This window comes from Trichosurus vulpecula, chromosome 2 (genome assembly GCF_011100635.1).
Source record: "Trichosurus vulpecula isolate mTriVul1 chromosome 2, mTriVul1.pri, whole genome shotgun sequence".
In the NCBI taxonomy this organism is placed as follows: Eukaryota; Metazoa; Chordata; class Mammalia; order Diprotodontia; family Phalangeridae; genus Trichosurus; species Trichosurus vulpecula.
Window position 1 is genome coordinate 71,481,824 of NC_050574.1, and position 27,731 is coordinate 71,509,554.

At 51.2% G+C, this 27,731-nt stretch overlaps 1 protein-coding gene across 3 annotated transcripts in view; it reads left to right on the forward strand.

Moving 5' to 3' along the window:
* Positions 1 to 27,731, forward strand: part of ADGRB2 (adhesion G protein-coupled receptor B2) — a 52,965-nt gene that overhangs the window by 9,996 nt on the left and 15,238 nt on the right. For all 3 annotated transcript variants that reach the window (XM_036744653.1, XM_036744654.1, XM_036744655.1), the window contains exons 2-17: positions 16,108 to 16,191; positions 17,195 to 17,359; positions 19,004 to 19,168; positions 20,564 to 20,728; positions 21,167 to 21,331; positions 21,770 to 21,871; positions 21,958 to 22,064; positions 22,832 to 23,026; positions 23,449 to 23,517; positions 23,708 to 23,816; positions 24,122 to 24,443; positions 24,579 to 24,681; positions 24,956 to 24,999; positions 25,419 to 25,545; positions 26,378 to 26,481; positions 26,875 to 26,977. In XM_036744653.1, coding sequence (XP_036600548.1) covers positions 16,108 to 16,191; positions 17,195 to 17,359; positions 19,004 to 19,168; positions 20,564 to 20,728; positions 21,167 to 21,331; positions 21,770 to 21,871; positions 21,958 to 22,064; positions 22,832 to 23,026; positions 23,449 to 23,517; positions 23,708 to 23,816; positions 24,122 to 24,443; positions 24,579 to 24,681; positions 24,956 to 24,999; positions 25,419 to 25,545; positions 26,378 to 26,481; positions 26,875 to 26,977 — 2,129 coding nt within the window. The remainder of the gene's footprint in view (positions 1 to 16,107; positions 16,192 to 17,194; positions 17,360 to 19,003; positions 19,169 to 20,563; positions 20,729 to 21,166; positions 21,332 to 21,769; positions 21,872 to 21,957; positions 22,065 to 22,831; positions 23,027 to 23,448; positions 23,518 to 23,707; positions 23,817 to 24,121; positions 24,444 to 24,578; positions 24,682 to 24,955; positions 25,000 to 25,418; positions 25,546 to 26,377; positions 26,482 to 26,874; positions 26,978 to 27,731) is intronic.

Consider the following 27,731-nt stretch of genomic DNA (forward strand, 5'->3'; position numbering starts at 1 on the left):
AGCACACTGTATCTGGGATCCCTGGGTCTCCTTTCTCAAGCAACAAGAATAAAAACCCTTCCTTCCCTCGAGGAAAGGCAGCTGGGTTAATAAAAAAAAGATGACTTTTCTGGGAAATTCAGAGCAAGATAAGGCACCAGCTTATGGCAGTCACGTTTGCAAATGTGGAGAGACATTCTCTCATTTACCCCTCTCTGATCTCGTCCCATTGGGATTAGAAGAAGACAGGATTTCATTTCTCACTTAGGCCAGGAGAGCCACAGGGAATTTGGGGACCTCGAGAGTCTGGGCAGGGGTGGCAGAAATGGGCCATCAGCTTAGCACATCACCAAAGAGGAAAACCTTCCAGAAAGCATCCGAAGGATCCAGGGTAGGACTTTAAGCCTCATTAAACTGGGTCAACATCCCCCTGTTTTAGCTCCTTCTTGGAGCTGCTTCAAGAGACCTCTGGCTTCAGAGCTTTCAATTGTCATGACTTTCTGGGCATGCTGGGAGCCCCCTGAGCCCGCTTGGTCCCTGGGCTTGGAGCACTGCCACCCCTGATCCCTAATTAACTCCTCTATTCTCTGGCTCCTGCTATCCTCACTGGATACCTGAGTCTGGCCTTTACCCTCTCTGCCCCTTCTCCCTCCCATCTTTAGTCACGAATGGCGACGAGAGCCGATTTTCTAGAATTCGTCTTTGAGGGCAATAAAAAGTTACTAATTCTGAAATAAAACACCAAGGTGAGGTCATTAGAAGTATAAATAAAAGTCTCAGGCTGGGTGCCACTTCATTTCTAGTCTAAGCCAGTCTATTGACTGCAGAACTTTTTATGTGGCTTGATTCTGTAGGCTTAGTACAGAAGGAAGGTAGGAAAGAAAGGAGGGAGGAAGAAAGAGAGGAAGGGAGGGAGGAAGGAAAGGAGGAAAGAAAGAAGGAAGGGAGGAAGAAGGGGAGGAAAGAGAGGAGGGAGGGAGGGAAGAAGAAAGAGAGGGAGGGAGGAAGGAAAGGAGGAAAGAAAGAAGGAAGGGAGGAAGAAAGGGAAGAAGAGAGAGGAAGGAAGGAAGAAAAGCAGGAAGGGAGAGAGGAAAGAAGAAGAGAAAGAAGGGAGGGAGGGAAGAAAAGAGGAAGGGAGAGAGGAAGGAAAGAAGGGAGGGAAGAAGAAAGAGAGGGAGAGGAAGGAAAGGAAGAAAGAAAGGAAGGGAGGAAGGAAGGAAGAAGAGAAGGATGAAAGAGAGGAAAGAAGACAAGAAAGAAGGGAGGAGGGAAGAAGGAAGGGAGGGAAGAAGGAAAGGAGGAAAGAAAGAAGGGAGGGAGGAAGAAGGGGAGGAAAGAGGAGGGAGGGAGGAAGAAAGGGAAGAAGAGGAGGAAGGAAAGGAGGGAGAAAGGAAGGAAAAAAAGCTAGGGAGGAAAGAAAGAAGGGAGGGAGGGAAGAAGAGAGGGAGAAAGGAAGAAAGGTAGGTAGCAAGGTAGCATTTATAAAGTGCCTGTTATGTGCCAAGCACTGTGCTAAGCATTTTATGACTATTACCTCAGTTGATCCTCACAACAACCCAGGGAGGTGGATACTATTATGATCCCCATTTATAGATAGGGAAACTGAGGCAGACAGTGGTTAAGTGGCTTGTGCAGGGTCACACAGTTAGTGAGTGTCTGAGGTCAGATTTGAACTCGGGTCTTCCCAACTCTAATCTTGGTGCTCTATTCACTGTGCCACCAGCTGCCTGACCCATTCTGATACCTAAGGTCAAGTCAGAACCCTTTATGGACCTTGAATAAGGACATTTCCCTTCCCCAAGAGCACACTCAGGCTGGGTCTGGCTGTTGTATCTTTGAAGTCATCCCAGGCTCACACTCAGCCTGGTGAGATGTCACTTGATTCGGGAGCAGGATTTGACTTCTTTGCCTGCCCCCCTCCGCACCTTAGAATATCATCCTCTATTTGTTATTTCATCTGGTATGTCTCTCACACAGCTCTTGTGAGGTGGCAAAGTCGGCTTGGGACTACTTGACTGACTGAAATTCAATCAATCAATCAATCAATCCTTTATCAAGTACCTACTATGCGTCAGACTCTGGTCTAGGCACTGGGAATACAGGCAAAAGTGAGATAGTCCTGTCCTGGGAGGAGCTTCCATCTTCCTCCTCCTCCTCCTCCTCCTCCTCCTCTTCCTCCTCCTCCCAACAACAGTAATAGCTAGTATTTATATAGCACCTACTATGTGCTAGCACCTACACTGTGCTAAGTGCTTTTACAAATATCTCATTCGATCCTCACAACAACCCTACAAGGTTAGGTGCTATTAGGTTTCCTGTTTCATAGTTTAGGAAACTGAGGCAGAAAGTGATTAAATGACTTGCCCAGGGTTAAACCCCACAGCTAGTGAGTGCAACCCCAACCACCTCCATTCTATTGTGTATTTATACAGGTATATACAAAAGATATGGCCCGAGCTGAATCTTCAATTCAATTTAATGTCCCTAGATCTAGACCTGGGAGGCACCTCAGAGGCCCTTTACTGCCCTTCCTCCATTTTATAGATGAGGAAGAGGAGGCCAGAGAAGCCAAGTTCCTCCCCCCCCCCCACGGCCCCTCCCACCCAGGCGGGAAGTGTCAGATTAGTATGTGATGGTGGGTCCAAGGCTCTTTCCACTGGACTACACTGCCTTCCATTGTTCCAAGGGCTGGCTCCCTGCCGCCCCCCGCTCCCAAGCAAGCATTGGTTCTTCCTTTCCTTCCTCTCCCTCTCTTTCTTCTTCCCTCCCTTCTTTCCTTCCTCCCTCCCTTCCTCTCTTCTTCACATCAATTATGAAAAGAATGATGGCTTTGGAGTCAGAGAGACTTTTCAAGAAGTTCCTTCTCTCTGGGCCTTATTTACCTCACCTGTAAAAGAAGAGCATTTGATGACATCACTTCTGAGATCCTGATATCTCCACTGAGCCTTCTCTCCTCCGGCCTAAACATTCCCAGGTCATTCATTGGTCTTTACTGAGCATGATTCAGCCTCCTCGAGGGCAAGGACCGTCTTTTTGCCTTTCTTTGTATCCACAGTGCCTGGCATACAGTAAGGGCTTAATAAATGCTTGCTGACTGATGGACCCATCCTGTTCACCTTCCTGTTTTCATGCTCCAGTTTCCTTCCAAAAACATGGCTCCCTGAACTGAACTCCAGATGTGCGGCCTGGATGGACAGTTATAACAAGATGGGTCTTCTGATGGCTCTCCCTGCCTCAGGTTCTCTCCACTCCCAACCATCTCTACTCAGCTGTCAAAATGATCTTCTTAAAGCACGTCACTCTCCTATTCAATCAATCAGTAATCACTTATTAATTATTTATTATTAATCATTTATTACTTATTAACCATGATTCATTATTATTATTCAGTCAACTCTGGTGGCTTCCTATGGCCTCCAGGCTCAAACATCAGATCCTCTTTTTGACACTGAAAGCCCTTCATCATAACCTGCCCCTCTTCTTGCCTTTCCAGTCTTTTTCTACCTTACTCCCACTTTTCTACTCTACGGTCCAGGGACACGGGCCTCCTTGGCTGTTTCTCGAACCCGACACTCCATCGCCCCACTCCAGGCATTGTCTCTGGTTCTCTCCTTGGTCAGTGCATGAAACTCTCTCTCATCTCATCTCTTGTCTCCTGGCTTCCTCCAAGTTCCAACTAAAATCCCACCTTCTGTAAGAAGCCTTGCCCAGTCCTCCTTAATCTTACTGCCTTTATAACCTCCAGTTTATCCTGCTTATATCATATTTGTACCTAGTTGTTGGGCAGCTAGGTGGCTCAGTGGATAGTGTATAGGGCTTAGAGTCAGGAAGACTCATCTTCCTGAGTTCAAATCCAGCCTCAGATACTTGCCAGCTTTGTGACGCTGGCCAAGTCACTTCACCCTGTTTGCCTCAGTTTCCTTATCTATAAAATGACCTGGTGAAGGAAATGGCAAATCACTCCTGTATTTCTGCCAAGAAAACCCCAAATGGGGTCACAAAGAGTCAAAACACGACTGAACAACAACATAGTTGTTTGCACGTTGTCTCTCCTATTATACTGTGAGTTCCTGGAGAGTGAGGACTGGGGTTTTTTGCCTTCCTTTTTAACCCCAGCACATAGCCGGCATTAATAAAGGCTTGTTGACTCGACTTGACAATGGGATCCTCACCTTCCTTGATATAGATGTTGTGCCTGTGTGAACAGCCCAAGGTCACACTTACATCTCTGGCTGCTGCTTCATGCTGTTGACTCACACAGAGTTTGCCACGTGGCAGGGCCTTGCAGGAGGGCCTGGGAAATGGGTATCTAGGCAGTTTTGGTAAGTGGGGGAGCTCTCCCGCTATTGTATTGGGCAGATTATTTCATCACACTCTGAGTAGGCTTGTCCCCTGTTATAGCTGTAAATTATAACTTTATTCTTCTCTTGTAAATAAAGTCCTTCCTACGCAGGCACTCTGTTAGGTTGGGAGGAGGAAAAGGAGGAGGAGGAGGAGGAGGAAGAAGAGGAAGAAGAAAGGGATCTGGAAAGGGAATATGCGGCTTGGGGTTCAGGATTAGGGATGAGAGGGGGAAGTGTTTTGGTGGTGTATGGCTCAGAGAGTTTGGCCTGGGGCTAGATTACAGCCCCTGGAGACAGGCTGGTCCAGCCAGGTTCCATAAGCCCAGGGAGACTGAGTCATCATAGTGCTGTAACCTGGCTTCACATACCCAAAGGATCAATAGGCTGAATGACCTCTGAAAGCCAGTGTTCCAGGCAGGGGATGACCGTCCAGTGGGAGCCCCTTGGCTGGCCCATTTCCCCTGCTGAAGGGATACAGGGGGTGGTGGTGAGCCCAGGGACGGATCAGAGACCCTGGGACATGCCAACAATAGATTTCTGAGCTTTGACACTTTGGAATTCCCTAGAAGAGTCCTCCCATGGTCATCCTTAGTGGGCCATATGGGCTCTGGGCCATCCTTCAGGAGTATTGGGGCATCAGCTGTTGAAGGTCCAGGTGATCAGAACCATCCCTTAGACATAGCCCTGGCAGAGTTAGTGGTGCCCCTAGAGGGACAATGTAGAGCCCTGAGATTTTCCCTGGGATTGTGTCTGGGGGTTGCAGGGCCCTGGGGCCATCCATGGGAAGTCTGGAGGCCCTAGAGCCCACACTAGACTGTTATAAGGGTGGAGGGTTGTCCCCAGTATGTACAGGGTTTTAATCTGATTTTGGGGAGGAGAGGTTGTCAATTCAAACTTGTGTCTTTCTCATCTCCTCCCCAATATGTCTGTCCTGTTGATTTCAACCTTCAAAGGAAAGGGGATAGTCTGGCTGCCTGTCCCTTGCTTCTGCTTTGCTTTTCCAGGGCCTGGGGCTGTGCAGACAGCCTGAACCTCGCCCAGCACCGTGACACCCACCAGCAGAGCCCCAGTGACCCTGGCTACCTCCCCTTGCTGCCCTACTTGTATTGGCTCTTCCCCACCCCCAACCCCATATAGAGCAGAAGCTTTGGGACAGCTGTGGGTGCGCCTCCGTTCAAATGTAAACTCCTTGAGGCCACGAACTGTTTTTGCCTTTCTTTGTGCCCTCAGCTCTTAGAACAGTGCCTGGCCCATAGTAGGCACTTAATAAGTGTATCAAGATACACAATGACTATCAACCCCTTTGTCTTAACATGATATTTTGCACATAGTAGGAATTTACTGTATGTAGAAAGAGTGATTGAATGGACTCAGCTTAAGATCCCTGGCCTTCTCCGTCACACACAGGTGTCACTGAGAAGGCAGCACAGGCCAGGGAACAGCTTGACCCATTGCTTTGGGGTGGGTAGAACTGATGTTGTTCAGTCATGTCGCACTCTTCACAACTTCTTTTGGGGTTTTCTTGACACAGATACTGGAACAGTTTGCCATTTCCTTCTCCAGCTCGTTGTACAGATGCAGAAACTAAGGCAGACAGGATTAAGTGACTTACCCAGGGTCATACTGCTAGTGTCTGAGGCTGGATTTGAGCCCAGGTCTTCCTGACTCCAGGCCCAGCGCTCTCGATGTTTGGTGGGTGGAGTAACGTGAGCCCACTAAGGAGAGAAAGCAGAACCATTCTACTCACATTTTGTTTCTGTTTTCCCAACAAGGAGAACAGCTTTCAGACGGAAAAGGGGAGAATAAACATCATTCAAAGGGAATTGCAGCCTGAGATAGGTGATGAGATAGGAAGGGAACATTTAACTCTTCTAAATGAGTTCGCGCCTCCAGACCCAGACAAATTATGTCCCAGCGTGTCGAAGGAATTCGCTGATGTGATCTCACACCCACTATCTGTAATCTCAGGGAAGCTGTGGAGAACGGGAAGGGTGGCAGAAGACTGGAGACGGGTAAATGTTCTCCTCCTCCTCAAATAAGAGAGGAAAGGTGGCATTCCAGAAAATCGAGCCAAACAAATTTGATCCTTGGCAAAAATACGAGATCCAATCCTCAGACAGGTGGCTATGGACATTGAGAAGAGAACGTGGGGCTCTTTACTAACTAATGTTTATTCACTAAAGACAAATCATGTCCGGACGCCCTGATTTATCTGGGGAGATGGGGATAATAGGTTGGCCTTTCGGGGAAATGCGCAGTATATCTTGACTGCATTAAGCATTTGACAAAGTCTCCCATCATGCGGATGTTAGGTGGATTCTCAGCTGGCTGCATAATTGTGCCCAAAGAGTAGGAGTCAGTAGCTTCAGAGAAGCAGGGTGACATATTAGAATCTTAGGATGAGATCCCTGGGTTCTGAAACTCCAGGAATCAAAAGAACTGGGCCCCCTTCATGGTTTTTTTTTTTTCATCTGTAAAATGCAGATAATAACCCCTGCCCTGTCTCCTTCACAGAGCTGCTGTCAGTCAGTCAACTAACATTTATTAAAAGCTTCCTATGTGTCAGGCACCATGTTAAGAGCTGAGGATACAGAGAAAGGAAAACGACAGGCCCTGCCCTCAAGCAGCTTAGAATCTAGTGGGAGAGACAATACGGAAAGAACTATGCACAAACTAGATAAAGACGGGATAAATTGGGAATGATCTCAGAGGGAAGGCATTGGAATTAAGGGATATTGGGACAGGTGGGACTTTGGCTGAGACTTAAAGGAAGGCCAAAGGTAAAGATGAGGAGGAATGGGGGAGAACCCATGAAAACACTCAGACTCGAGAGATGGGATATTGTGTGCAAGGAAGCCCCTGTCACTGCATTGAGGGCCGTAGGGTGGAAGAAGAAAGCCAAACAGGGGATTTTCTATTTGATCTCGGAGGTGAGAGGAAGCCGCTGGAGTTTATTGACTATGGGGCTGGTGTGGTCAGATCTGTTTTTTGAGATCAATCGAAAGCTGAATGGTTGGATTGGAGTGGGGAGAGACTGAGGCCGGCAGTGCCACCGGCAGGCTAGCGAGATAGTCCAGGTCTGAGGGGATGAGGGCCTGCTCTGGGGTGACAGCGGTGTCAGCGGTGTCAGCGGAAAGAAGCGGGTGTAGATGAGAGATGTTACAAAGGTAGAAATGACAGGCCTTGACAATTGATTGGATATGGGGGAGGAGGTGAGAGAGAGACAGGAGTCAAGGCTGGAGTGGAGCCTGGGTGACTGGGAGGATGGCAGTCCCTATACAGTCATAGGGAAGTTAGCAAGAGGGGAGGGCTTTGGGGGCAAGAGAATGTGTTCACCTTTGGACATGTTGAGCTTAAGATGCAGGTGTCCAAGGAGCAGCTGGAGATGTGAGACTGGAGGTCGGAAGAAGGGTTAGGGCTGGATCCGTAGTCATCTACATAAAGATAATTGAACCCATGGGAATTGGTGAGATCATCAAGTGAAATCACAGAGATGCAGAAGAGAAGAGGGCCCAGGACAGGACCCTGAGGGACATCCACCGTTAGTGAGCATGACCTGGAAGAGTATCTAGCAAAGGGAATGGAGAAGGAGCAGTCAGACAGGCAGGAGGAGAACCAGGAGGGGCAGCATCACAAAAACCTAGAGAGAAGGGGGTCTCAAGGAGAAAAGGTGACAGATAGTGTCAGAGGCTGCAGAAGAGTGGAGAAGGAGGAGGATTGAGACAAGGCCATTAGATCGGGCAGTTAGGGGAGCTCTGGTCACTTTGGAGAGAGCAGTGTCAGGGGAACGATGAGGTTGGAAGCCAGACCGCAAAGGGTTAAGAGCAAGGTGATGAAGGGGAGGTGGAGGCTGGAGGAGTTTAGCCTCAAGAGGACTATGGCAAAGATAGAATATAATCCAGTGTCTAACAGGGCTACATAGAGCTAGTGAGGGCTTTTTAGGATGGGTATGTTTCAGGCTGGATGGAAGGAGCCAGGAAACGTTGGTGAGACAGCAGGGATGACAGGGGGGACAGTCAGCTGGAGAAGAGGGGCTGGAATGGGATCACACAGAGAGGGCTTTGCTTTGGTAAGGAGAAGGGCCCCATCTTCATGCGAGGCAGAGATGAAGGAGGAAAGCGGTGGCAGGAAGCATCTGAGTGATATGAGAATGGCAGGGGGGAGAAGACAGAGCTCTCGGCAAATGGCCTCGATTTTTTTTTTCTGTCAAATATGAGGCAAGGTTCTCAGCCGAGAGGGTGGGGGGAGGAGGAGCCATGGGAGGCTTGGGGAGGGATGAAAAGGTTTGGAAGAGCCGCTGTGGAGAGTGGGAGAGTGAGTTAATTAGGGAGGTGTAGAAGGATCGCCTGAGGGCCCAGCTGAGGTTATGTAACATAAATTTGTAGTGGACCCAATCAGCTTGATTTCGTGATTTTCTTTCTCCATCTTCATTCAGCGGTGTGGAAGCAGGAACAAAGTGAGCTGATGGTGGGAGGGAGCCAAGGCTGAGGTTTGGAAGGGTAAAGGGCCGAGGGACTTAGTAGGTCAGTGTAGACAGAGTTGGACTGGCTCACCAATGGGTCAAGAGGGCAATAGGAGCACAGTGCAGGAGTGATGGCCTGGGTAGAAGGATTGGAGGCTGAGGTGAGGAGGAAGAACAGGGTTAGGTGCTGCCAGGCAGAGGGAGATGTGGAAGGACAGGCAGATTGCGACCAGATGGTGAAATGCCAGAGTTCATGAACATGGTTGGGAACATTTGTGGGGGACAGCAAGGACACGGGGATGACCATCTCTGCATGTAGCTGTGGTGGGGTGGAGGAGGAAGTCGTGGGAAATGGGTTAGTTGAGAAATTGATAGGTTAGGATGCTTGAGCTTTAGGTGGCCAGGGAGGGTGTCTCGAGCATTTGGAACTTTGTGAGAATCAGATACGATGGTTGGTGGTGATGGTGCCAGTCTGGGGAGGAGGTGTCCCTAATGAGGTGCCATAGGGCTCAGTCCTTGAGTTCAAAAGGCTGGAGAAAAGAAAGACTTTGGGGGAATGGAGGAGGCAGGACAGGAAAGCCTTCTTCAGATATTCAAAGGACTATTGTGTGAAAACCTGTTCTTCATCCACAGGGTAGAGGGGAAGGAGGTTCAGATTTCAGCTTAGTATAAGAAAAAACTTCATAATTGATAGGACTGGACAAAAGTAGGATAGTGCTGCTTCAGGGAGTAATGACTTTCACATTGTTGGAGGCTATCAAAGAAGAATAAGCAAGCATTTTCAATCTTTTCTTTCTCTAATCCAGGTGTTCTTAACCTTTTTTCATGTACTGGGCCCCTTTGGCAGTCTTAAAAAGTCCATGGATCTCTTCCCAGAATAATGTTTTTAAATACAAAAAAACCACATCACATAGAACTGCAAAGTAAACCAATTATATTGAAATAGTTAACAAAATTTTGAACAGAAGCAAATTCACGGACCCCAAGTTAAGGACCCGTATTCTAATTCATCCTCTGCACAGATGACAGATTGATATTCCTAAAGCACAAATCCGACCATGTCACTCCCCTCCTCAAGAAGCTTCAGTGGTTCCCTATTACCTCTATGTTAAAAATGCACATGCTCTCTTTAGCATTTAAAACCTTTAAAATCTGGCTCTAGCCTATCTGGACTTCTTCACATTACTCTCCCTCACTCATTCCATATTCAAGTGTAACTGACCTATTTGCTGTTCTCTTTATATAAGATTACACCTCCCACTTCCCTGCCTTTTCAGGCTGTCCTCCCTGCCTGGAACACCAGCATCCTTCCAGTTACCCACGTTCACAATCTTGGTGTCATCTTCAGATACTCACTCTATCTTTATTTTAAAATAAAAATTATTTTTTATTAGCCTGTCCCTCCCGCTACTCCCCACCATTGAACAAATCTTAAAAAAAAAATTCCTCAACACGTATATCTACATATTATGGCAAAACAAATCCACAGTAGCTGTGTTTGAAAAAGGATGTCACTTTCTGTATGCTAAGTTTATCAGGCATGAGTGCTATGTTTCCTATTTGTTCTTTTGGCCTCCTGGTTTTGTTATTGCATCGATCAGAATTGTAACATGTTTCGAAGTTGTTTCTTTGCGATGTTGTTATCATTGCATGAAATGCTCTCCTAGTTCTGCTCACTTCACTCTGTATCAGTTCATACAAGTCTTTTCAGTTTCTTCTGAAATCGACCATTCCTTATTTCTCATGGCCCAGAGACACTCGGCCACATTTGTCTGCCACGTTCCGCTGCATGAAAGGGCGTGCACAGACTGTTGGGTAATTTTGTGGCCACAGCTACTCACTGTCACTCACCCACACAGCCAAACCATCAACACATTCGGTCCCTTCAAGCATCTCCTGCATCTCTCCCATTCTCTTCATTCACACAACCATCATTTTGCCCACGTCACCTTTTTCTCCTGGGCTTTGCAGTTGTCTCCTAGCAGTCCAATCCATCCTCTGTGTAGCCGCCAAAATTATTTTCCTGTGTCACTTGAAAATAATCGAAGGGAAAGGAAAAGGATCTGAATATTCAAAAATACTTATAAAACTCATTTTGTGGTAGTCCAGAAAGGGAAGCTAAGATGGTGTCCTTTTGGAGAATAGCTGAACAAATTGTGCTATATGAATGTGGCAGAATGTTTCTGTGCCATAAGAAATGATGAAAATTCTGTCAGGTACAGTTGTGCCGATAAATGTTTTACAGTGAGCTCTCGGAGGGGGAGGGGAGGAATGTATGCATGACACATTTTTAAAAAAAATTAAATTTTTATTTTTTATGCTTTTATTTAGCATTTTATTTTCCCCCAGTTATATGTAAAGACAATTTAAAACATTCATTTTTAAAGCTTCAAGTTCCAAATTCTGCCCCCTTTTTCCTCCTCCCCTCTATTGAGAAGGCAAGTAATTTGATATCAGTTATACATGTGTAGCATGACACACTTTTAATTTTAGTCTGCATTAACCTTTTTTCTATCACTTTCTTAAGACTAGACAATCAGGAAGGGGGAGGAGAGGGAGGGGAGAAAATTTAAAACTCAAAATCTTATGGAAGTGAACGTTGAAAACTAAAAATAAATAATTATATATATAAAGAGAAAACAAACCAAAAAAAAAATCTAGGCAATCAACAAAACAATAAATCAAGCCCTGATTTGTAGAGTTGCCAGTTCCTGAGGTATAAATAAATACTCACACTGAATTTTTTTTTGAAGGCAGTAGGGTTAAGTGACTTGCCCAAGGTCACATAGCTAGTAAGTATCACACATCTGAGGCTGGATTTGAACTCAGATCCTCCTGACTCCAGGGCCAGTGCTCTATCCACTGCACCACCTAGCTGCCTCCTCACCCTAAAATTTAATAATGGTTCTCCTAAGCAGGTCAGAGCTGGTTCCAGCATGACTCTACACAAGCTTCATTATGTCACTGTCTTACCCAATAAACCCAGTGACTCCCTGTTACCTCTAGGACCCAATGTAAACTCTCCTGGTTGATATTTAAAGCCTTTCACAGCCTGGCTCCAGCCTAACTTTCCAACCTTGGACTTCCACACAGTCCAAACAAACTGGTCTTGCTGTTCGTCATGTGGGACATTCCTCTGAATTGCCTGGTGGTTATTTAGTGTCTATTTCATATCCATTTATGTATGGTAATGCTTTTTCCTTGATACAATGTAAACTCCTTTGGCATAAGAATGACTCTGTTTATCGTATTTGTACCCTCAGTGACTAGCAGTGCCTGGCACAGAGTAGGTCCCCCACCATTGAATCAATCAGCATTTATTAAACGCCTGCAGATAAATATTCTTTCATTGCTTGCTTGGGATGGACTCCCTTTTCCCCCTCTCCCTCCTAGAATCCTGAGACTCTTTCCAGGTTCCCTCAGGTGCCACCTTTTAGGAGAAGCCTTCCTGATCCTGGCCCCCTCCTGACCACCCCAAATTATTTTTTATTTACTTGGTATGTGGTTTTTAAACCATTAACAGAAAGGCAGCGTAGTATAGGGGTTGATAGACCATCAGGCTTCAAAGCTAAGCGGGGAGATTCAAATCCAGCCTTTCACACATATTGTCTGTGCGACCCCTGGTAAATCAGTGAGTGCGCTAGGAGACCTTTTAAGACAGTGTAGTCCATGGACCCCTGGGAAATTCCCAAGACTCTCGAAAGGGGTCCCTGAGGTAGAAACTTCATATTCTAGTATTTATTTATTATTACACACTAGAAGATTATTGTAATATGTTATATTATTTTATTATTATTTTCATAATGATATTAAGACATTACTTGCCTAATAAAATATTCCTTCCCCCCTTTCCAACTATTTATCTGTGTGAGACTGGATTTTCTTCATATGTTTCAAAGGCAAAACAACGTATCTTAACAGACAGAATGCAGAAGGGGCTAAGACAATGCAGCCATCTTCTCTTAAGCTAGACATTAAAGAGATTTGCAAAGATATATAAAACGACCCCACTCTTCTCACTAATTTTGTTTTGGAAAAGTTATTTCTCATAAAATAAGTTATTTATGTTAACACATAATAGGTTAATTGTTACTATAAATACATATTTTAAAATTTTACCAGTTTGAATTTTAAGTACGGTGAATATTGACATATATAACTCACAAAAGCAAAAGCTCTCTGGGTTCCCATTTTTAAGAGCATTAAGGGGTCTTGAGACCAAAAAGTCTGAGAATCGCTGTTCTATATACAAGGCTACAAAGAAAGTGCTGATGTATCAGTGAGGGAGTTTCCTTAGCCAGGAATCAAACCCCAGGTTCTGTCTTCTTTGTTTTGTCTCTGTTTACCTGTGTTCATGTGGCTTCCCCCAACCCTGGGAGTCCACAAGCTTTTTGAGGGCAGGGACTACTTTTTCACTGTGCCTCGTATATAGGGTACTTAATTCACGTGTGTGTGTGTGTGTACACGCGTGTTCAGTTGTTTTTTCCAGTCATGTCCAACTCTTTGCAAACCCATTTGGGGTTTTCTTGGCAGAGGTAGTAGTTGCCATTTCCTTCTCCAGCTCATTTTACAGGTGAGGAAACTGAGGCAAACAGGGTGAAGCAACTTGCCCTGGGTCACACTGCTAGTAAGTGAATGAGGCTGGACTTGAACTCATGAAGATGAGTCTTTCCCTTGACTCTGGGACCGGCCCTCTATCCGCTGCACCATCCAGCTGCCCAATTCACAGACGAGTTGGACGCTACATCCTTTAAGGACTCTTTCAGATCTGCGACACTGGGATTCTGAGATGCTGTGCTCAATTCTGTGGTTCTGCCTCTGAGCAACTCTAGAGACTCAGAAAAATTGGTGTGGAGAATGTGGGGGAAATCCGGGAAGGCTTCCTATAGGAGGTAGCACTTGCTTTGAAAAATAGATAAGGGGCAGCTAGGTGGCACAGTGGATAGAGCTCTGGGCCTGGAATCGGGATAGACTTGAGTTCAAATCCTACCTCAGACACTAGCTGTGTGACCCTGGGCAAGTCATTTAACCCCCGATTGCCTCTGGGGTTGTGGGGGGGGGGGATATGTGCTAGGCACAAGGGGTGGTACATGAACAAAGATGAAGACACCACAGCATGTGTGTGTGTGTGTGTGTGTGTGTGTGTGTGTGTGTGTGTGTGTGTTAGAAGTAGTACTCTTATTCCTACTGCTGGTGGTATGCTGGTAAACATTTAACAACCACCTCTCTGGGGGCAAAAGTATGCTTGACACAATTTTAAGTTTAATCTTCATTATTAATATTTTTCTGTCACTTTCTTAAGTCTAGACAATCCATTTCCGAGGTGTAAATACTTAGGCTAAAAATTTAAAAATTGGCTGCTTTCGCCCTGCCAAAGCACAGACCCTGCTTGTTGGGGTCACAGATTGCCGGCTGGTCATCTAGCCCAGCCACTTCATTTTACAGATTAGAGAAACTGAGTCTTAAAAGAGACTTGCCCAGGGTCACTCAGAGAGTAAATGGGAGAGCCAGGATTCAAACCCACATCCTCTGATTCTAAATCTAGCCCCCTTAATACCCTCCATTTCCATAGAATTCTTTAGGTTTCTAAGCTGTGTCCTTCCACCAAACCTAGGAGGCTCAGAGAGGACAAGAGACTTGCTTGGGGCCACACAGCCAGAGTCCAATGTGGGATCAGAGGGTCAGAGAGCTGGAAAAGCCGTCAGCCAATACCTAGACCAGATCACCCCATTTTTCGGATGAGGAAACTGGTTTGGGGACTTTGCGATGTGCCCAAGGTAACATTGATAGGAGTAAAAGAACCAAACTTTCTGTTCCCAGTCCTTTGCTTTTCAGTTATCTGCTTCGTGAAGTTGTGTGGTTGGGGGCTTTGAGAAAGATTCCACTCCCTAAATGCATATACATGCAGGTTTCTACCACCCAGCAGCCTCCTAGACAATCTGGTTCTTACCTCCTCCAGCTTCATGCCTCAGTTTCTCCTTTCGGGGAAATCTTGTGGCTGCCCATCTCCTCAGGCCAGTGAGGGAGGAACCAGGATGACAGTATGTCTGTGAGGGTCCTGCAACTGCCTCTGACTTTAATTCCAGGTTGGGGACTGGTCTCACTAAATTAGTCTGGCCTGGGAAGAGTAGCATATCCTGTAATAAGGGTAGGATATGGGCCCACATTCTCTGCATTGGGTGGGAGGTCTGGGGCCCAGGATCTCTGGCCTCTTAGGAATTAGGACTCGAAGCTCTCCTCCCCTTTGGGGCAACTATAGTAAACAGTGGCCACCTATCTCCTTGGCCCACAGCTGGCACCACACGTGGGCATTCTCCACCACAGTAAGAGTGCCCAGAAAATAGACTTTTCCTACCAACCTGAAATCTCTGGGGAAGGTGAAGGGGACTGGGCAGAGGGAACTGCTGGGCAGCTGAGACCACTTTCAGGCTGGACCACTGTGTGTGGAGGAGAGAGGTTGGGGCTCACCAAGGCTTCCGTAGCCGAGCTAAGGGCTCAGCTCGGATCAATGAGCACTGAGTCAGCAGTGTAAACTGTCCCAGGAGAGGGTGCATGCCACAGAGACAGACCCTTATAAAGAAAAGACTCCTAGACTAGGAGCCAGGGGTTCTGGATTCAAGTTCCAGCACTGCCTTTCATTGTCTTTTGTTGTATGACCTTGGGCACTAGAGAGACCTCCCTTTTCAGTTTCCTCATCTGTAAAAGCAAGGGAGTGAATTAGATGATTTCTAGGTTTCCTTTCATCTCTAACATTCTGCGTTCTAAGATCCCTCCCAGCTCTGACACTTTGTGTTCTAAGGCTGCTTCCAGCCCTGACATTCTGTGTCTTAAGGGCTCTCCCAGCTCTAACATTCTGTGTTCTAAGACCCCTCCTAGCTCTGCCACTGTATGTTATAAGTCCTCTTCCAGTCCTGACATTCTGTGTTCTAAGGGCCCTCCCAGCTCTAAGACCTCTCCTAGCTCTGCCACTGTATGTTCTAAAGTCCCTCCCAGCTCTGACATTCTGTGTTCTAAGGCCCCTTCCAGTCCTGACATTCTGTGTTCTAAGGCCCCTTCCAGCTCTGACATCCTGCATTTTAAGGGCCCTCCCAGCTCTGGCATTCTGTGTTCTAAGGTCCTTTATAATGTTGCCATTCTTTGACTTTAGATCTCCCTCTGTCTCAGCCTTCCCCTTCCAGACTGTCTTACTCATGGGTTTTGCATGTTCTCTGGAGACCCTGTGAACAGCCCCAGATTTGAGACGATGGGGGAGGGAGGAGAGGGGATTCTCTCTTCTCCCCCTGCCCCATCTCCTGCCCAGCTGAGGGCGTCTCCATGTTGCAGGTGAGGAGCCGGAAGAAGAGCCGAAGGTGAAAACCCAGTGGCCCAGGTCAGCAGACGAGCCCGGAGTGTACATGGCGCAGACAGGTAACCGAGTCTGTCTGAGTCTGCGGGCCTGTGATGTGTCAGCCCATGTGCTTATTGCATCAGGGCGTGTGCTTAGCATGTTGGGGGGGGTTTGTGCTTGTTTCTATGTGTCTGCAGCCTGTGCTAGGGCTTTCCTTCTTCCCAGCCCTTTGGGGAGAACAGGGGGATTGGGGCAAGAGGAGTTTGGGGACATTCTGGGAATGGGGACTTTAACTGGGGAGGGGTCCTTCCTCCATGCTGAGTCTGCTATGGCTGCAGACCAGCAAGGAGGGTAGTCAGAGCGTGTTTGGGCTCTAGGGATCATAGCTTTGCAGCTGGTGGGAAGGAGGGTCTGCCCACAGGAAGGGAGAGGGGAGCCTGAGGCCTGCAGTCAGGGAAGCCCCTGTGCCTGAAGCCATGCCATTGCCAGACATTGCAGATGACTCTCTGAGAACAGAGGGATCAGCTCAGGGTGAAGCCAAGCCTAGATCATCTCCCAGATCATGCCTTCCATGGGTTATGGTGCTATTTGAACAGTCTGGTGACCCTAGACTCTCTGCTCAGAATTGCCTAGTGACCCTAGAGTCTGCTCAGAACTGCCTGGTGACCTTAGACTCTGCTCAGTACTGCCTGGTGACCCTAGAGTCTCTGCTCAGTACTGCCTGCTGACCCTAGAGTCTCTGCTCAGTACTGCCTGGTGACCTTAGACTCTACTCAGAACTGCCTGGTGACCCTAGAGTCTCTACTCAGTACTGCCTGGTGACCCTAGAGTCTCTACTCAGTACTGCCTGGTGACCTTAAACTCTACTCAGTACTGCCTAGTGACCCTAGAGTCTCTGCCCAGCTCAGCCCAATAACTCCATAGACCCCAGTGACCCTATAGTCACTGGTCAGAACAGCCTGGTGTCCCTACAGTCTCAGCACAAAACAGCCCTGGTGACCTTTCTAAGCAGCCTTGTGTTCCTGCCCTGAGAGGCATCTCTTGTCCCGCTGCTCCCCGACACTCCATGTCCCTTTCTCCTAGGAGACCCAGCAGCTGAGGAGTGGTCTCAGTGGAGCGTGTGCTCTCTGACGTGTGGGCAGGGCCTTCAGGTTCGGACTCGCTCCTGTGTCTCCTCCCCGTATGGGACGTTGTGCAGTGGGCCACTGCGGGAGACTCGGACCTGCAACAACACGGACACCTGTCCAGGTACGGCCCTTGGGGCCGCCCGTCCCCTAAATACACCAGAACACTGGGTCACCAAGGGCGGGGCACCGCCCCCCACCCAGCCACCAGGGCCTCTCTAGTTGAGTGGACATTCTCTGAGAAGGGGTCAGGGTCCCTAATTGGAGACCCGCTGGCCCCTCATTGAGTGAGGGGATGTCCTGGATAGGATGGAGAAAGGCACTCCCATCTGTTCCCAGGTCCAGAAGAAGCCTGATAGTGTGGAAAGGGAACCAGATTAGGAATCGGGACCTGGGTTTAGATCGCACTGTCTGTTACTTATCACCTATGTGATGTGGCACTCTTGGGCAAGAGATCCTCTCTGGGCTTCCATTTTCGCTTCTGTAAAATGAAAGAGTTGTCTCCTCCAGCCCTGAATCCCATGATGGTCAAAGGAAGGCAGCAGGGATGTCCCCATGACCCAACTCTAGGGTCAATTTCCTCTCCCCTTGGGGAGGAATCACCGCACATCAGCTCCTTCACATCTTTACTTAGCAGGGCTAAGCCAGACACCTGGAAGGTCTGGCTCTCTGTGCAAGGAGACACATTATTTTCTTGTCTTGAGGGTTTGAGGGGGAAGAGAAAAGTCCCCTTCCAGCTGGTCAGCTGTGGGCTGCCTAGGACTAGGAGGGGGCATGGGGCCCCCAGAAAGGGCTGGGGACAGGGTGGTCCTGCTCATGGCCGTGGGGCCTGTAGGCGTGCCCCTGTGTGTCTGCGTGTCCTTGTCCTCTTGTCTGTCTCTGGTGGGCTGGGGGTGCTGCTTGGCCCCCATCTTCCCCGTACTTCTGCCACACCCCACACACATGTAGCTCCTCTGCCAGCTCCCCAACTCTTGATCCCCCATCAAACATAGGAGTGATTGGCCCCATCTCTCCATTGGGGGAGATCATTTCTGATCCTGGTATCTTGGGTCCTCAGCAGCAGGCACCTTGGTGCAAGGGGTGATGACCATGAGAGAGGCAGGGCTTTCCCATCTGACCTAAATTAAAATCCCAGCCATGCTGCTTAATGCCCGTGTGACCTTGGGCAAATAACTTCCCTTGGCTCAGTTTCCTCATGTGTAAAATGAGCGGAGTAGGATAGATGGCCTCTAAGCTGTAAATGGATGATCCTCAGGCCCGCCCCTCTCTTCCTCTGGGTGGCATCCGTCCATCTGCTTCCTCTTGTCTGAGAGTGGAGGGGGCTGGCTTGTAGATATCCGGGATGGGGGAGATGGTTCTCCTGTCAACCCTGCCCATGGGGCACTGGGTGATGGCATTGGCCTCCAGCCCTCCTCCGATGTTAGAATCTGGACAAGGACTCATGGCTTTTGTGGTGTAGTGGAAAGAGCCCTGGTTCTGGAGTTAGGAACCCTGGGCTCAAGGCTCGACTCTGCTTTTCGTGTGTTGTGATTGTTAGCTGATACCTTCTCCCTGCTCTGGACCTCGGCTCCTCCTATAGAAAAGGAGGGAGTTGGACCAGATGCTCCTGTAAAGCGCTTTCGTCCTCTGTCATTGTAGGGGGGCCTTCTGCTTGCTGAGAGGAGGTAGTCTTGGGATCCTGGCTGGGGGCCTTCCTGGGGTGTTTTAAGCCTGGAAGTGGTGGGAGGAGGGTGGGGAGAGGTGACTTGGGTGGCGTGCTTCCTTACAGTTCCTGGCCTGTGGGAGGAGTGGGGGCCCTGGAGCCTGTGTTCCCGCACCTGCGGGCGGGGGTCCCGGAGCCGGACGCGGACCTGTGTGCCCCCCCAGCACGGTGGGAAGACCTGCGAAGGTCCCGAGCTGCAGACTAAACTCTGCAACCTGGCTGCCTGTCCGGGTCAGTAGCGCCCACCCCTCCCCTCCCCTCCTGTGCTCCCCTCTCCCCTTCTCCACCATCACCCCCCCCCAATCCTGCTGACCCCTCACTTTCCTTTTGCCAGGGCGCTGGGGTCACTTACTGAGTTTCTTGGGCAGGAAGGAGCCCAAGATGTGGGCTGGGCTGGGGTTGGGGTTTACCAGGGCTGGGGAGGGCCATTGGAGTGGGAAGGGGCCAGATGGGGAGACCCGTCCTGGATTTTAAACTGTGTCCTGGCTGCTGGGGTGGGAGGGGGAGTCCCTGAGGCTTGGGTAGGGGGTCTTTCCAGTGCTTGCTTTACCATGGGCCCCCAAGGGAACTGAAGGGAAAGACCACCTAACTCTATGCTCCGAGGGTGGTTCGATTTATGGGGATGGGTTTGTGATGGTCTGATGGCAGACATCTCTGCGATCCCTGATCCTCGGAGTCCCAAGTGCCCCAGAACCCTGGCCTTGGCCATGGGGAGGCCCAGCACTGGAGAGCAGCCTGGTAGCCTTGGGAAAGTACGTAATCTGATGACTTGGCCCCTCTGGACCTCAGGTTCTGTTCCGTAATACAAGGGAGTTGTACAACAAGAGCCCGGTGATCCCTTTCACCCATAAGCCCTGTCTGGGAGGGCCTAATTACAAATGAATGAAGGTGGCGGGGAAGGCCCTAGGGGGAGGCTTAACCAGCTCAGATCTCTCACAGAGAGCCCTAAGTCCCCAGGGGTGGCAGCGTGGAGTGGGGGGCCTGCTTTTTCCTCTTGCTGGTACCCCCAAAGAGTTTCTGAGGAGGAAGTGTAACTGTTGAAGAGGGCTCTGGAGCCTGGGGGAGACTCAGTGCCTTAACTTTGGGCCAGGGAAGTGGCTCTGTTAAGAGGCTTGGGGTCCTCAGGTAGGTTATGGAGATCCTTCCCCTGGAGCCTCCTCCTGGCCTCTCTGACAGCTCCTGTTCTCGACTGGTAGAATCCTCACAGGCTTGGGCTATTCCCCAGCCAAGGCTCATGCCTGTGGTTGGCCTGAGCACAAGGACAGAGCACTGTCCACTAGGCTTTCCCTCTCTTATTCATGGCCAGCGTTCCCTGGCTTACTCCTGGGGGGGCTGGAATGGGCACACTCTTATGGGACTAGGATACCGTATTCAAGGAGAGCAGGTGCCCCGCCCCTGTGCATGAACCCAGCTAGTGTGGTGTTATGGAAATGCCCCAAGTGTGTATTTGGAGGTAGAAAATGTAAGTGGGATGTCTTTGAGTGCCCACGGTGAGCCTCCATTTTCCAGTCTGTACAGCGAGGGAGGGAGCCTAGGTGGTCTCTAAGGTGCCCTTTGCTGCTGCCCCCACCCCTTCTCCTCAGCTCACCATCTGGCGTCCTCTCTGTTTCTGTCTCCTTGGGGCAGTGGAAGGCCAGTGGCTGGAGTGGGGCCCCTGGAGCCGCTGCTCCGTGTCCTGTGCCAATGGGACCCAGCAGCGCAGCCGCCGGTGTAGCGTGACGGCCCACGGCTGGGGCGAGTGCCGGGGTGCCCATGCTGATGCCCGAGAGTGCAGCAATCCGGAGTGCCCAGGTGAGGGCCAGCTGTGCCCAGGGGAAGGGATGGGCAGTGCAGCGTGTTGGGGGGAGGCTGTGACTCATGCTCACCATTACAGTGAAGGGCAATGGGACAGAAAGTGCCCTGGGTTTGGGTGTCTGGAAACGTGGGTTCAAATCTTCTGCCTCCCTCTAGTGTGACCTTGGGTGAGTCTGATATCTCTGGGTTTGGTTTCCTCCCCCATAAAACAAGAGGGATTGTTTTCAGTTCTAAATCCTTTCATCTTCGGGCAGGCTCCCACCCCTTCCCCTTGCCCCCCGCCTTGTCAACTTGGGCAGGGGAACCAAGAGCTAGAGGGCAGGAGAGGTCCCAGGCACAGAGGGCAGTGGTCATGAATGGGAAGCCATGAATGAGCACACGGCTGGGCCTCCTCTCCCTCCTCCCCATGCCTCATGGATACCATCCTCCAACCAGCTGATGGCAAGTGGGGCCCGTGGAACCCCTGGAGCCTGTGCTCCAAGACGTGCGACACAGGCTGGCAGCGACGCTTCCGCATGTGCCAGGGCACAGGGGTCCAGGGATACCCCTGTGAGGGCAGCGGTGAGGAGGTGAAGACGTGCAATGAAAAGAAGTGTCCAGGTACCCTCTCAGGCTGGCATCCTGGCATGCTATATAGAACAGGGGCTGGGTGAGGGAGATTGATGGAGAATGCCCAGGGTCATTCATCCAGAGAAACACCATAGGCAAGGAAGGTGACGTTAGACTGGCTTCACGTGGCCCTAGACTGAGGAGCGAGATTGCAGCCAGAGAGGAAGAAAAACCTGCCATCTGTCAGCTGTCCGAAGGGAGGTTGGGCTGCCTTGGAAGGAGAGGGGCTTCCCATTGCTGCCAGTCTTCAGATCCCAGATCTCTTGTTGGATGGGGATGAGATGCCTTCCGAGGGTTCTTCACCCTTAAGGAGGATTTTAGGATTTTGGGGTCACCTGGGGGGCTGGAGGGGGGTGACAGGTGGCAGAGGATGCTATGGGCAAGGGTCAGCTGGGCATTGGGCTCAGGCAAAGCTGCTCCCCTCTTTAGCCCTCCACGAGATGTGCAGGGATGAGTACGTCATGCTGATGACTTGGAAGAAGACAGCAGCGGGCGAAATCATCTACAATAAATGTCCACCCAATGCCACAGGTAGGAGGCCTCCATCACCCGTGTCCTTTTCCCACTGACTGGTGCTCCTTATCCTTTTCCATCTTGGGCATTCTTCTCTCTTCTAGGGTCTGCCAGCCGCCGCTGTCTGCTCAGTGCCCAGGGGGTCGCCTACTGGGGCCTGCCCAGCTTTGCCCGGTGCATCTCACATGAATACCGATACCTGCACCTGTCGGTAGGTGCAACCCAGGACAGCTCCCCTCCCCCACCTCAGGCTGTGATTCAGAGGAGTATGTGGGACCCCATCCCTGGGGGGGCAAGTCCTGTCAATATTTGCATGTTGGTGTGCGTATTTGTCTGTCTCTGTGTATGTTCTTGTGTTTTTGTCTCCACCTGCCCCTCTCTGGGTGTCTCTGTCTCTGGTGGTCTCCTCCCAGGGATCTGTCTCCTCTTGTCTCTCCCTGTCTCTACATATCCCTCAATTCTCTAGTGTCTGTCTCTCTCTAAGTACCCTCCTCTCCTCGTCTCTCTGACACTTTCCAGATTTCCCTGTGTATGCTTCTCTCTCTCTCTCTCTCTCTCTCTCTTTCTCTCTCTCACTCTCTCTATTCCTCCTCTTCCTCCCTCTCTCATTCCTTCTTTATGTGTCTCTTTCTACCTATCTCTCTTTCTTTAGCTATCTCTTCATTTTTCTTCTGTCTCTTTCTTTAGATATCTCTGCTTCTGTCTCTGGTATTCCTCACCTTTGTCTCCTCAATACATCTGCCTTTCTCTGGATATTTCTGTTTCTCCCAATAGCATCTCTGTGTGTGTCTTTGACTCTCTCTCTAGGCTCCTGTCTCTCCCCTGAGTGGCAGACTTGGCATATTTAGAGCTGTGGCTAAGTTGGGTAGGCTCTGGGTTGGCCCAAGGTGAGAGGCTAGAGCTGACCCCCACCCCACCCCCAACGCACGCATGCTCACACACACACACACATACACACATATTCCTCTTGCCCCACAGCTGCGGGAACATCTGGCCAAGGGCCAGCGGATGCTGGCTGGTGAGGGCATGTCTCAGGTGGTCCGAAGCCTGCTGGAGCTCCTGGCCAGGCGCACCTACTACAGTGGGGACCTGCTCTTCTCTGTGGACATCCTGAGGAATGTCACTGACACCTTCAAGAGAGCCACCTACGTGCCCTCGGCGGATGATGTCCAGGTGGTGGGGCTGGGTGTTTAGCACTGAACTGGGAGGGGTCATCTGGCCCAACCCCCTCATTGTATAGATGGGGTAACCCAGGCCTGGTGGAGGAGAGGGGATAGTCACATAATGAGTACCTGGGAGAGGCAGGATTAGAACCCCGTCTCCAGAGTCCTCTTCCTTTCTGCTGTGCTCTGAGAGCTGCCTCATAGACAACGGCCCACCCTAGGGAACATGGTGGGTAGAGGGTGTGCCTCCACCTTTGGCAAGGCATGACTCCACTATCTGGGAGCTCTTGGTCTATGGATGGGGAGCAGGGGCAGCGGCAGGACACAGTGAGAAGCCTGGCGCCCTGTGGGCTGGCACCACGTGTACCTTGGTGCCAGCCTGGGCTCGTGGTGCCCTCAGCACCCCCTCAGATCCTTTCCCTCCTCCCACAGCGCTTCTTTCAGGTTGTTAGCTACATGGTGGACGCAGAGAACAAGGAGAAATGGGATGATGCCCAACAGGTAAGGGGCCCTAGGCAGTTAGGAGGGGAGAGAGGGAGCAGATGCTGCCCCAGAGGATGGGAGTAGCTCCAGCCCATGGAGCAGGGAAGGCTGATTCTGGCCCTCCTGAGGCTGTGGGTGTTGGGATGGTGAGGGGCTCCATCCTGGGCCCTGGGCCGCCAGGCTCCTCATGCTGCCTGTGGCCTTCCAGGTGTCCCCGGGCTCCGTCCATCTGCTGCGGGTGGTGGAGGACTTCATCCATCTGGTGGGGGACGCGCTCAAGGCTTTTCAGAGTTCCCTCATCGTCACAGACAACCTGGGTATGGATGAGGCGGCACTCACCTGGGGCGGGGTGGGGGGGGGGTGGGAGCAAAACAGACCTAGGTGGTAAATATGGAAATGCTGCTGCTAATTCATTTCCCTCCTTGTCCCCTCCTTGCTCCCTTCCATCTTTCTGTGTCTCTCCCTGTATGACGGTTTCCATGTCTCTCCATCTCTGCACTCCATCTCTCTCTCGTTGTCTCTGTGTCTCTGGTTTTTTCATATCTCTGTCTCTGTTGGTGTGTCTCTGGACCCACACCTCTCTCCCCCTGTGTCTGGGGCCCCATCCCTGTCCCCACCCCAGTGATCAGCATCCAGAGGGAGCCGGTTTCTGCCGTCTCCAGTGACATCACCTTTCCCATGCGGGGCCGCCGGGGCATGAAGGACTGGGCCCGGCACTCCGAGGACCGGCTCTTCTTGCCCAAGGAGGTGCTGAGCCTCCCATCTTCTGGTAAGGCCATCCGTGCTCTGGGCCTCGGGGTGGCTGGGACAAGCCTATCTCCCCTCTACACCCCGATCCACTCTACCCAGCTTCTCCCTCTCCCTGCAGAAACAGACGAATCATCCTATTTTGTAATTGGGGCCGTGCTGTACCGGACTCTGGGCCTCATCTTGCCAGCACCCAGGTAAGGGCCGAGTCTGGGGATCCCCCTGGACGCCCTCCAAATCAGAAGGACCCAGAATGCCTGCAGCACAGGGGGAGCCGAGGATGAGGGGAACCTGCTGTGCCGAGCCCCCACGCCCGCTCCCTCTGTCTCCAGGCCCCCTCTGGCAGTCAGCTCCAGGGTCCTGACGGTCACAGTGCGGCCACCCACCAAGCCAACAGAGCCCCTCATTACCGTGGAGCTGTCCCATGTCATCAATGTGAGTGAGGTCGAGGCATCCGAGGCCCCAGGAGGCTCCTGCCCTCTTCCCACTGGCAGTGAGAGGGTGGAGCTCCTTGTCTCTCAGGGTCCCTTGTGGCAGCCCCACCTCTGGAGTCAATCTCTCCTCAATGGGCACCCCTTTCTTTCCCACATCTTCCTTTCTTCTGGTCCTCTGCTCTCATGCTTCCCCAGGGTTGGGCAGGAGGCCAGGGAGATGGGCCTGGGGACCAGGCTTCACTCCTCATCACGCCACTGTGTGTTCTGTTCCACAGGGTACCTCAGATCCCCACTGTGCCACATGGGATTACTCTAGAGCGTGAGTACCTGGGTGCCCAGAGGTGGGGCCGGCTAGGCTCTGGGAAGGGCCTGAGTTGGGGCTCAACGGAGACTCAGCTTGGGCTGTGTCGCAGCCGTTCAGGGGCAGTGGGCCAGTCAGCACCTTAATCTCTCAGGGCAGTGCCCAGCTAGGCCTACGTAAACTTTTTTCACCCTCGCTGTTCTGCTATCCCTCCCAGCCTCTCCCTGGGGACCCAGGTGATCTTGTGCTTCATGTACTGGTCATCTAGGGGTTCACCCTATCTCCCCATATTCACCAAGACCCTCCAGATTCAAGGCATTCAGACCAGCCCTTGTCAGCTTGGTGCCATTGATCAAGGGCGGGAGGTACAGGCAGGTGCCCCTTGGCCTCCTCTGGTCCCCTCTCCTCCAGTGACGAGGATGCCTCCCCATCTGTAGGGATGCCAGTTCTGGGGAGTGGGACACGGAGAGCTGCCAGACCCTGGAGACCCAGGCTGCCCACACTCGTTGCCAGTGCCAACAGTTGTCGACCTTTGCTGTCCTCGCGCAGCTGCCCAAGGACCTGGTGAGGGGGTGTGTGCTCGTGTGTGAATGAGAAAGCATTCCAGTGTTCCATGTCCATGTACGGACGTACATGGACATAGCCGGGAGGTGTCCATATGGACAAGTCTCCCTCTCCCCTGCCTCCCCTGCCTCTGCCCCTGGGCTGCCCCTCCCCCAGGTGTCCATGGAGGTGCCTCTGCTAAAGGCTCCCCCATGACCTCAGGCAAGGCCCTTCCCCATTCTGAGGCTCAGTTTCCCTATCTGTAAAATGAAAGGGTCAGATTAGGTGATATTTAAGGCCCTTTTCCACTGACATACTGTGTTCTAAGCACCCCTTTTTTACATTCTATATTCTAGGTTTCCTTATACCTCTAACATTGCATATTCTAAGATTCTTCTTAGCTCCAACCTTCTGTGTTCTAAGTTCCCTCCCATCCCTGACATTCTGTGTTCTGAGGGCCCTCCCATCCCTGACATTCTGTGTTCTGAGGGCCCTCCCAGCTCTGACATTCTGTGTTCTGAGTGCCCTCCCAGCTCTGATATCCTGTGTTCTAAGGGCCCTCCCAGCTCTGATATTCTGTGTTCCGATGCCCCTCCTGGATCTGACATTCTGGATTCTAAGGCTCCTCCCAGCTCTGACCCCCTGTGTTCCGAGGCCCCTCTTGGCTCTGACATGTTCTATATGATTCCTGTGACTTGAAGATGGAGACAGCAGCATGGACAGTCCTATGTGACCCTGTCCTCAGAGGCTCTCTGGGGGAGTGGGTCAATAGAGCTCCAGCACAGAGCTGCCTCTTCTCTGAGGCCCCCCCACCCCATCTGCTGCTCCCTGACGCCCCCTCTCTCTGGCCTAGAGTCTGGAGCTCTCAGGCGCCCCCTCCGTGCCCCTCATGATCGGCTGCGCTGTCTCCTGCATGGCCCTGCTCACCCTTCTCGCCATCTATGCTGCCTTTTGGAGGTGGGTGCATGCACGTGAGACCTGAGGCACAGTGGCCACACAGGGTCAGGGGTGAGGGAGGAAGGCGGCTGGGGGCCGACATAGAGGCCGTTCAGCCTTGCCCCTGCCGGGTGAAAGAATCCTGGAATTTAGAGTCTAGAGTCCTGAGTTCTGCCAGTAACAGCTGTATGACCATCCCCTCTGGGGCATTAGCCTTCTCCTCTGTGAAATGGGCATGGTAATGCCAGGGCTGCCTCCGGGGTGACTGTAAAGACGGCCCTCTGTAGAAGACAAAGCAGTGTAGGCATGTGTGTGCCGATAGGGAGGGGAGTGCACTCTGGGGCCAGGGGTGACCCGTCTGTGCCCCAGCCCCCCCGGAGCAGGCGCCTCTTCCCATGCCTCCTCTGCCCCCAGGTTCATCAAGTCCGAGCGCTCCATCATCCTCCTGAATTTCTGCGTCTCCATCCTGGCTTCCAACGTGCTCATCCTGGTGGGGCAGTCCCAGATTTTGAGCAAGGCAGGTGTCGGGGGGGCCTTGGGGGCAGAATCCGCATCTGCTTGTGTCTCTGTGCACATGTGGGGGGATGTGTTGGGATGCACACGTGTGTGTGTGTGTGTGTGTGTGTGTGTACACACCGGTTTAGTCCAGGCATGCCTACCTCTCCCCGTGACAGCAGAGGCTTTGAGTCTGTGTCTGTCCCCGGAGCTGCGTTGGAGTGTGGGTGGCCTCCCCGCCTCTCCCGGCTGCCTGTGCGTGTCACCGGGACTGTGTCGTGCTGTGTGTGGGCGCTGGAAGTTGGGGGCGCTCTGGGAGGCTCTGGTGCTGCTGGGGAGAGGGAGGGATGGGGCCCAGCCCCTTCACACTCCGCAGGAGCCTGAAGCAGCTGCCAGGTGGCCGTGCCCATTCCCTCTGAGAACATAGTAGAGGCACACCTGAAGAGAAGACGGGCAGTAAAAGGGGCATTGCATTTGGAGTCTGGGGGCCTGGGTTCAAATCCTGACTCTGCTCCTTCTTAGCTGTAGCATGATGCCTCTAAGTGGCAAGGGTTCTGGAATCAAGAATCAAGAGAGACGTGGTTTCCAAATCTTGCCTCCCACTCTCACTGGCTTTGTGGCCACGGGCCAGTTGTTTCAACCTCTCTAAGCCTCAGTTTCCCTGCATGTTAAATGAAGGAGAAGCATCCTGACAGGGTCTCAGTTCCCTTTTGGTGCCGGTCCCCGTGATGGCGTGACCTTGCCTGCCACCAGGCCCGGCGTCCGTCGTGACGGCC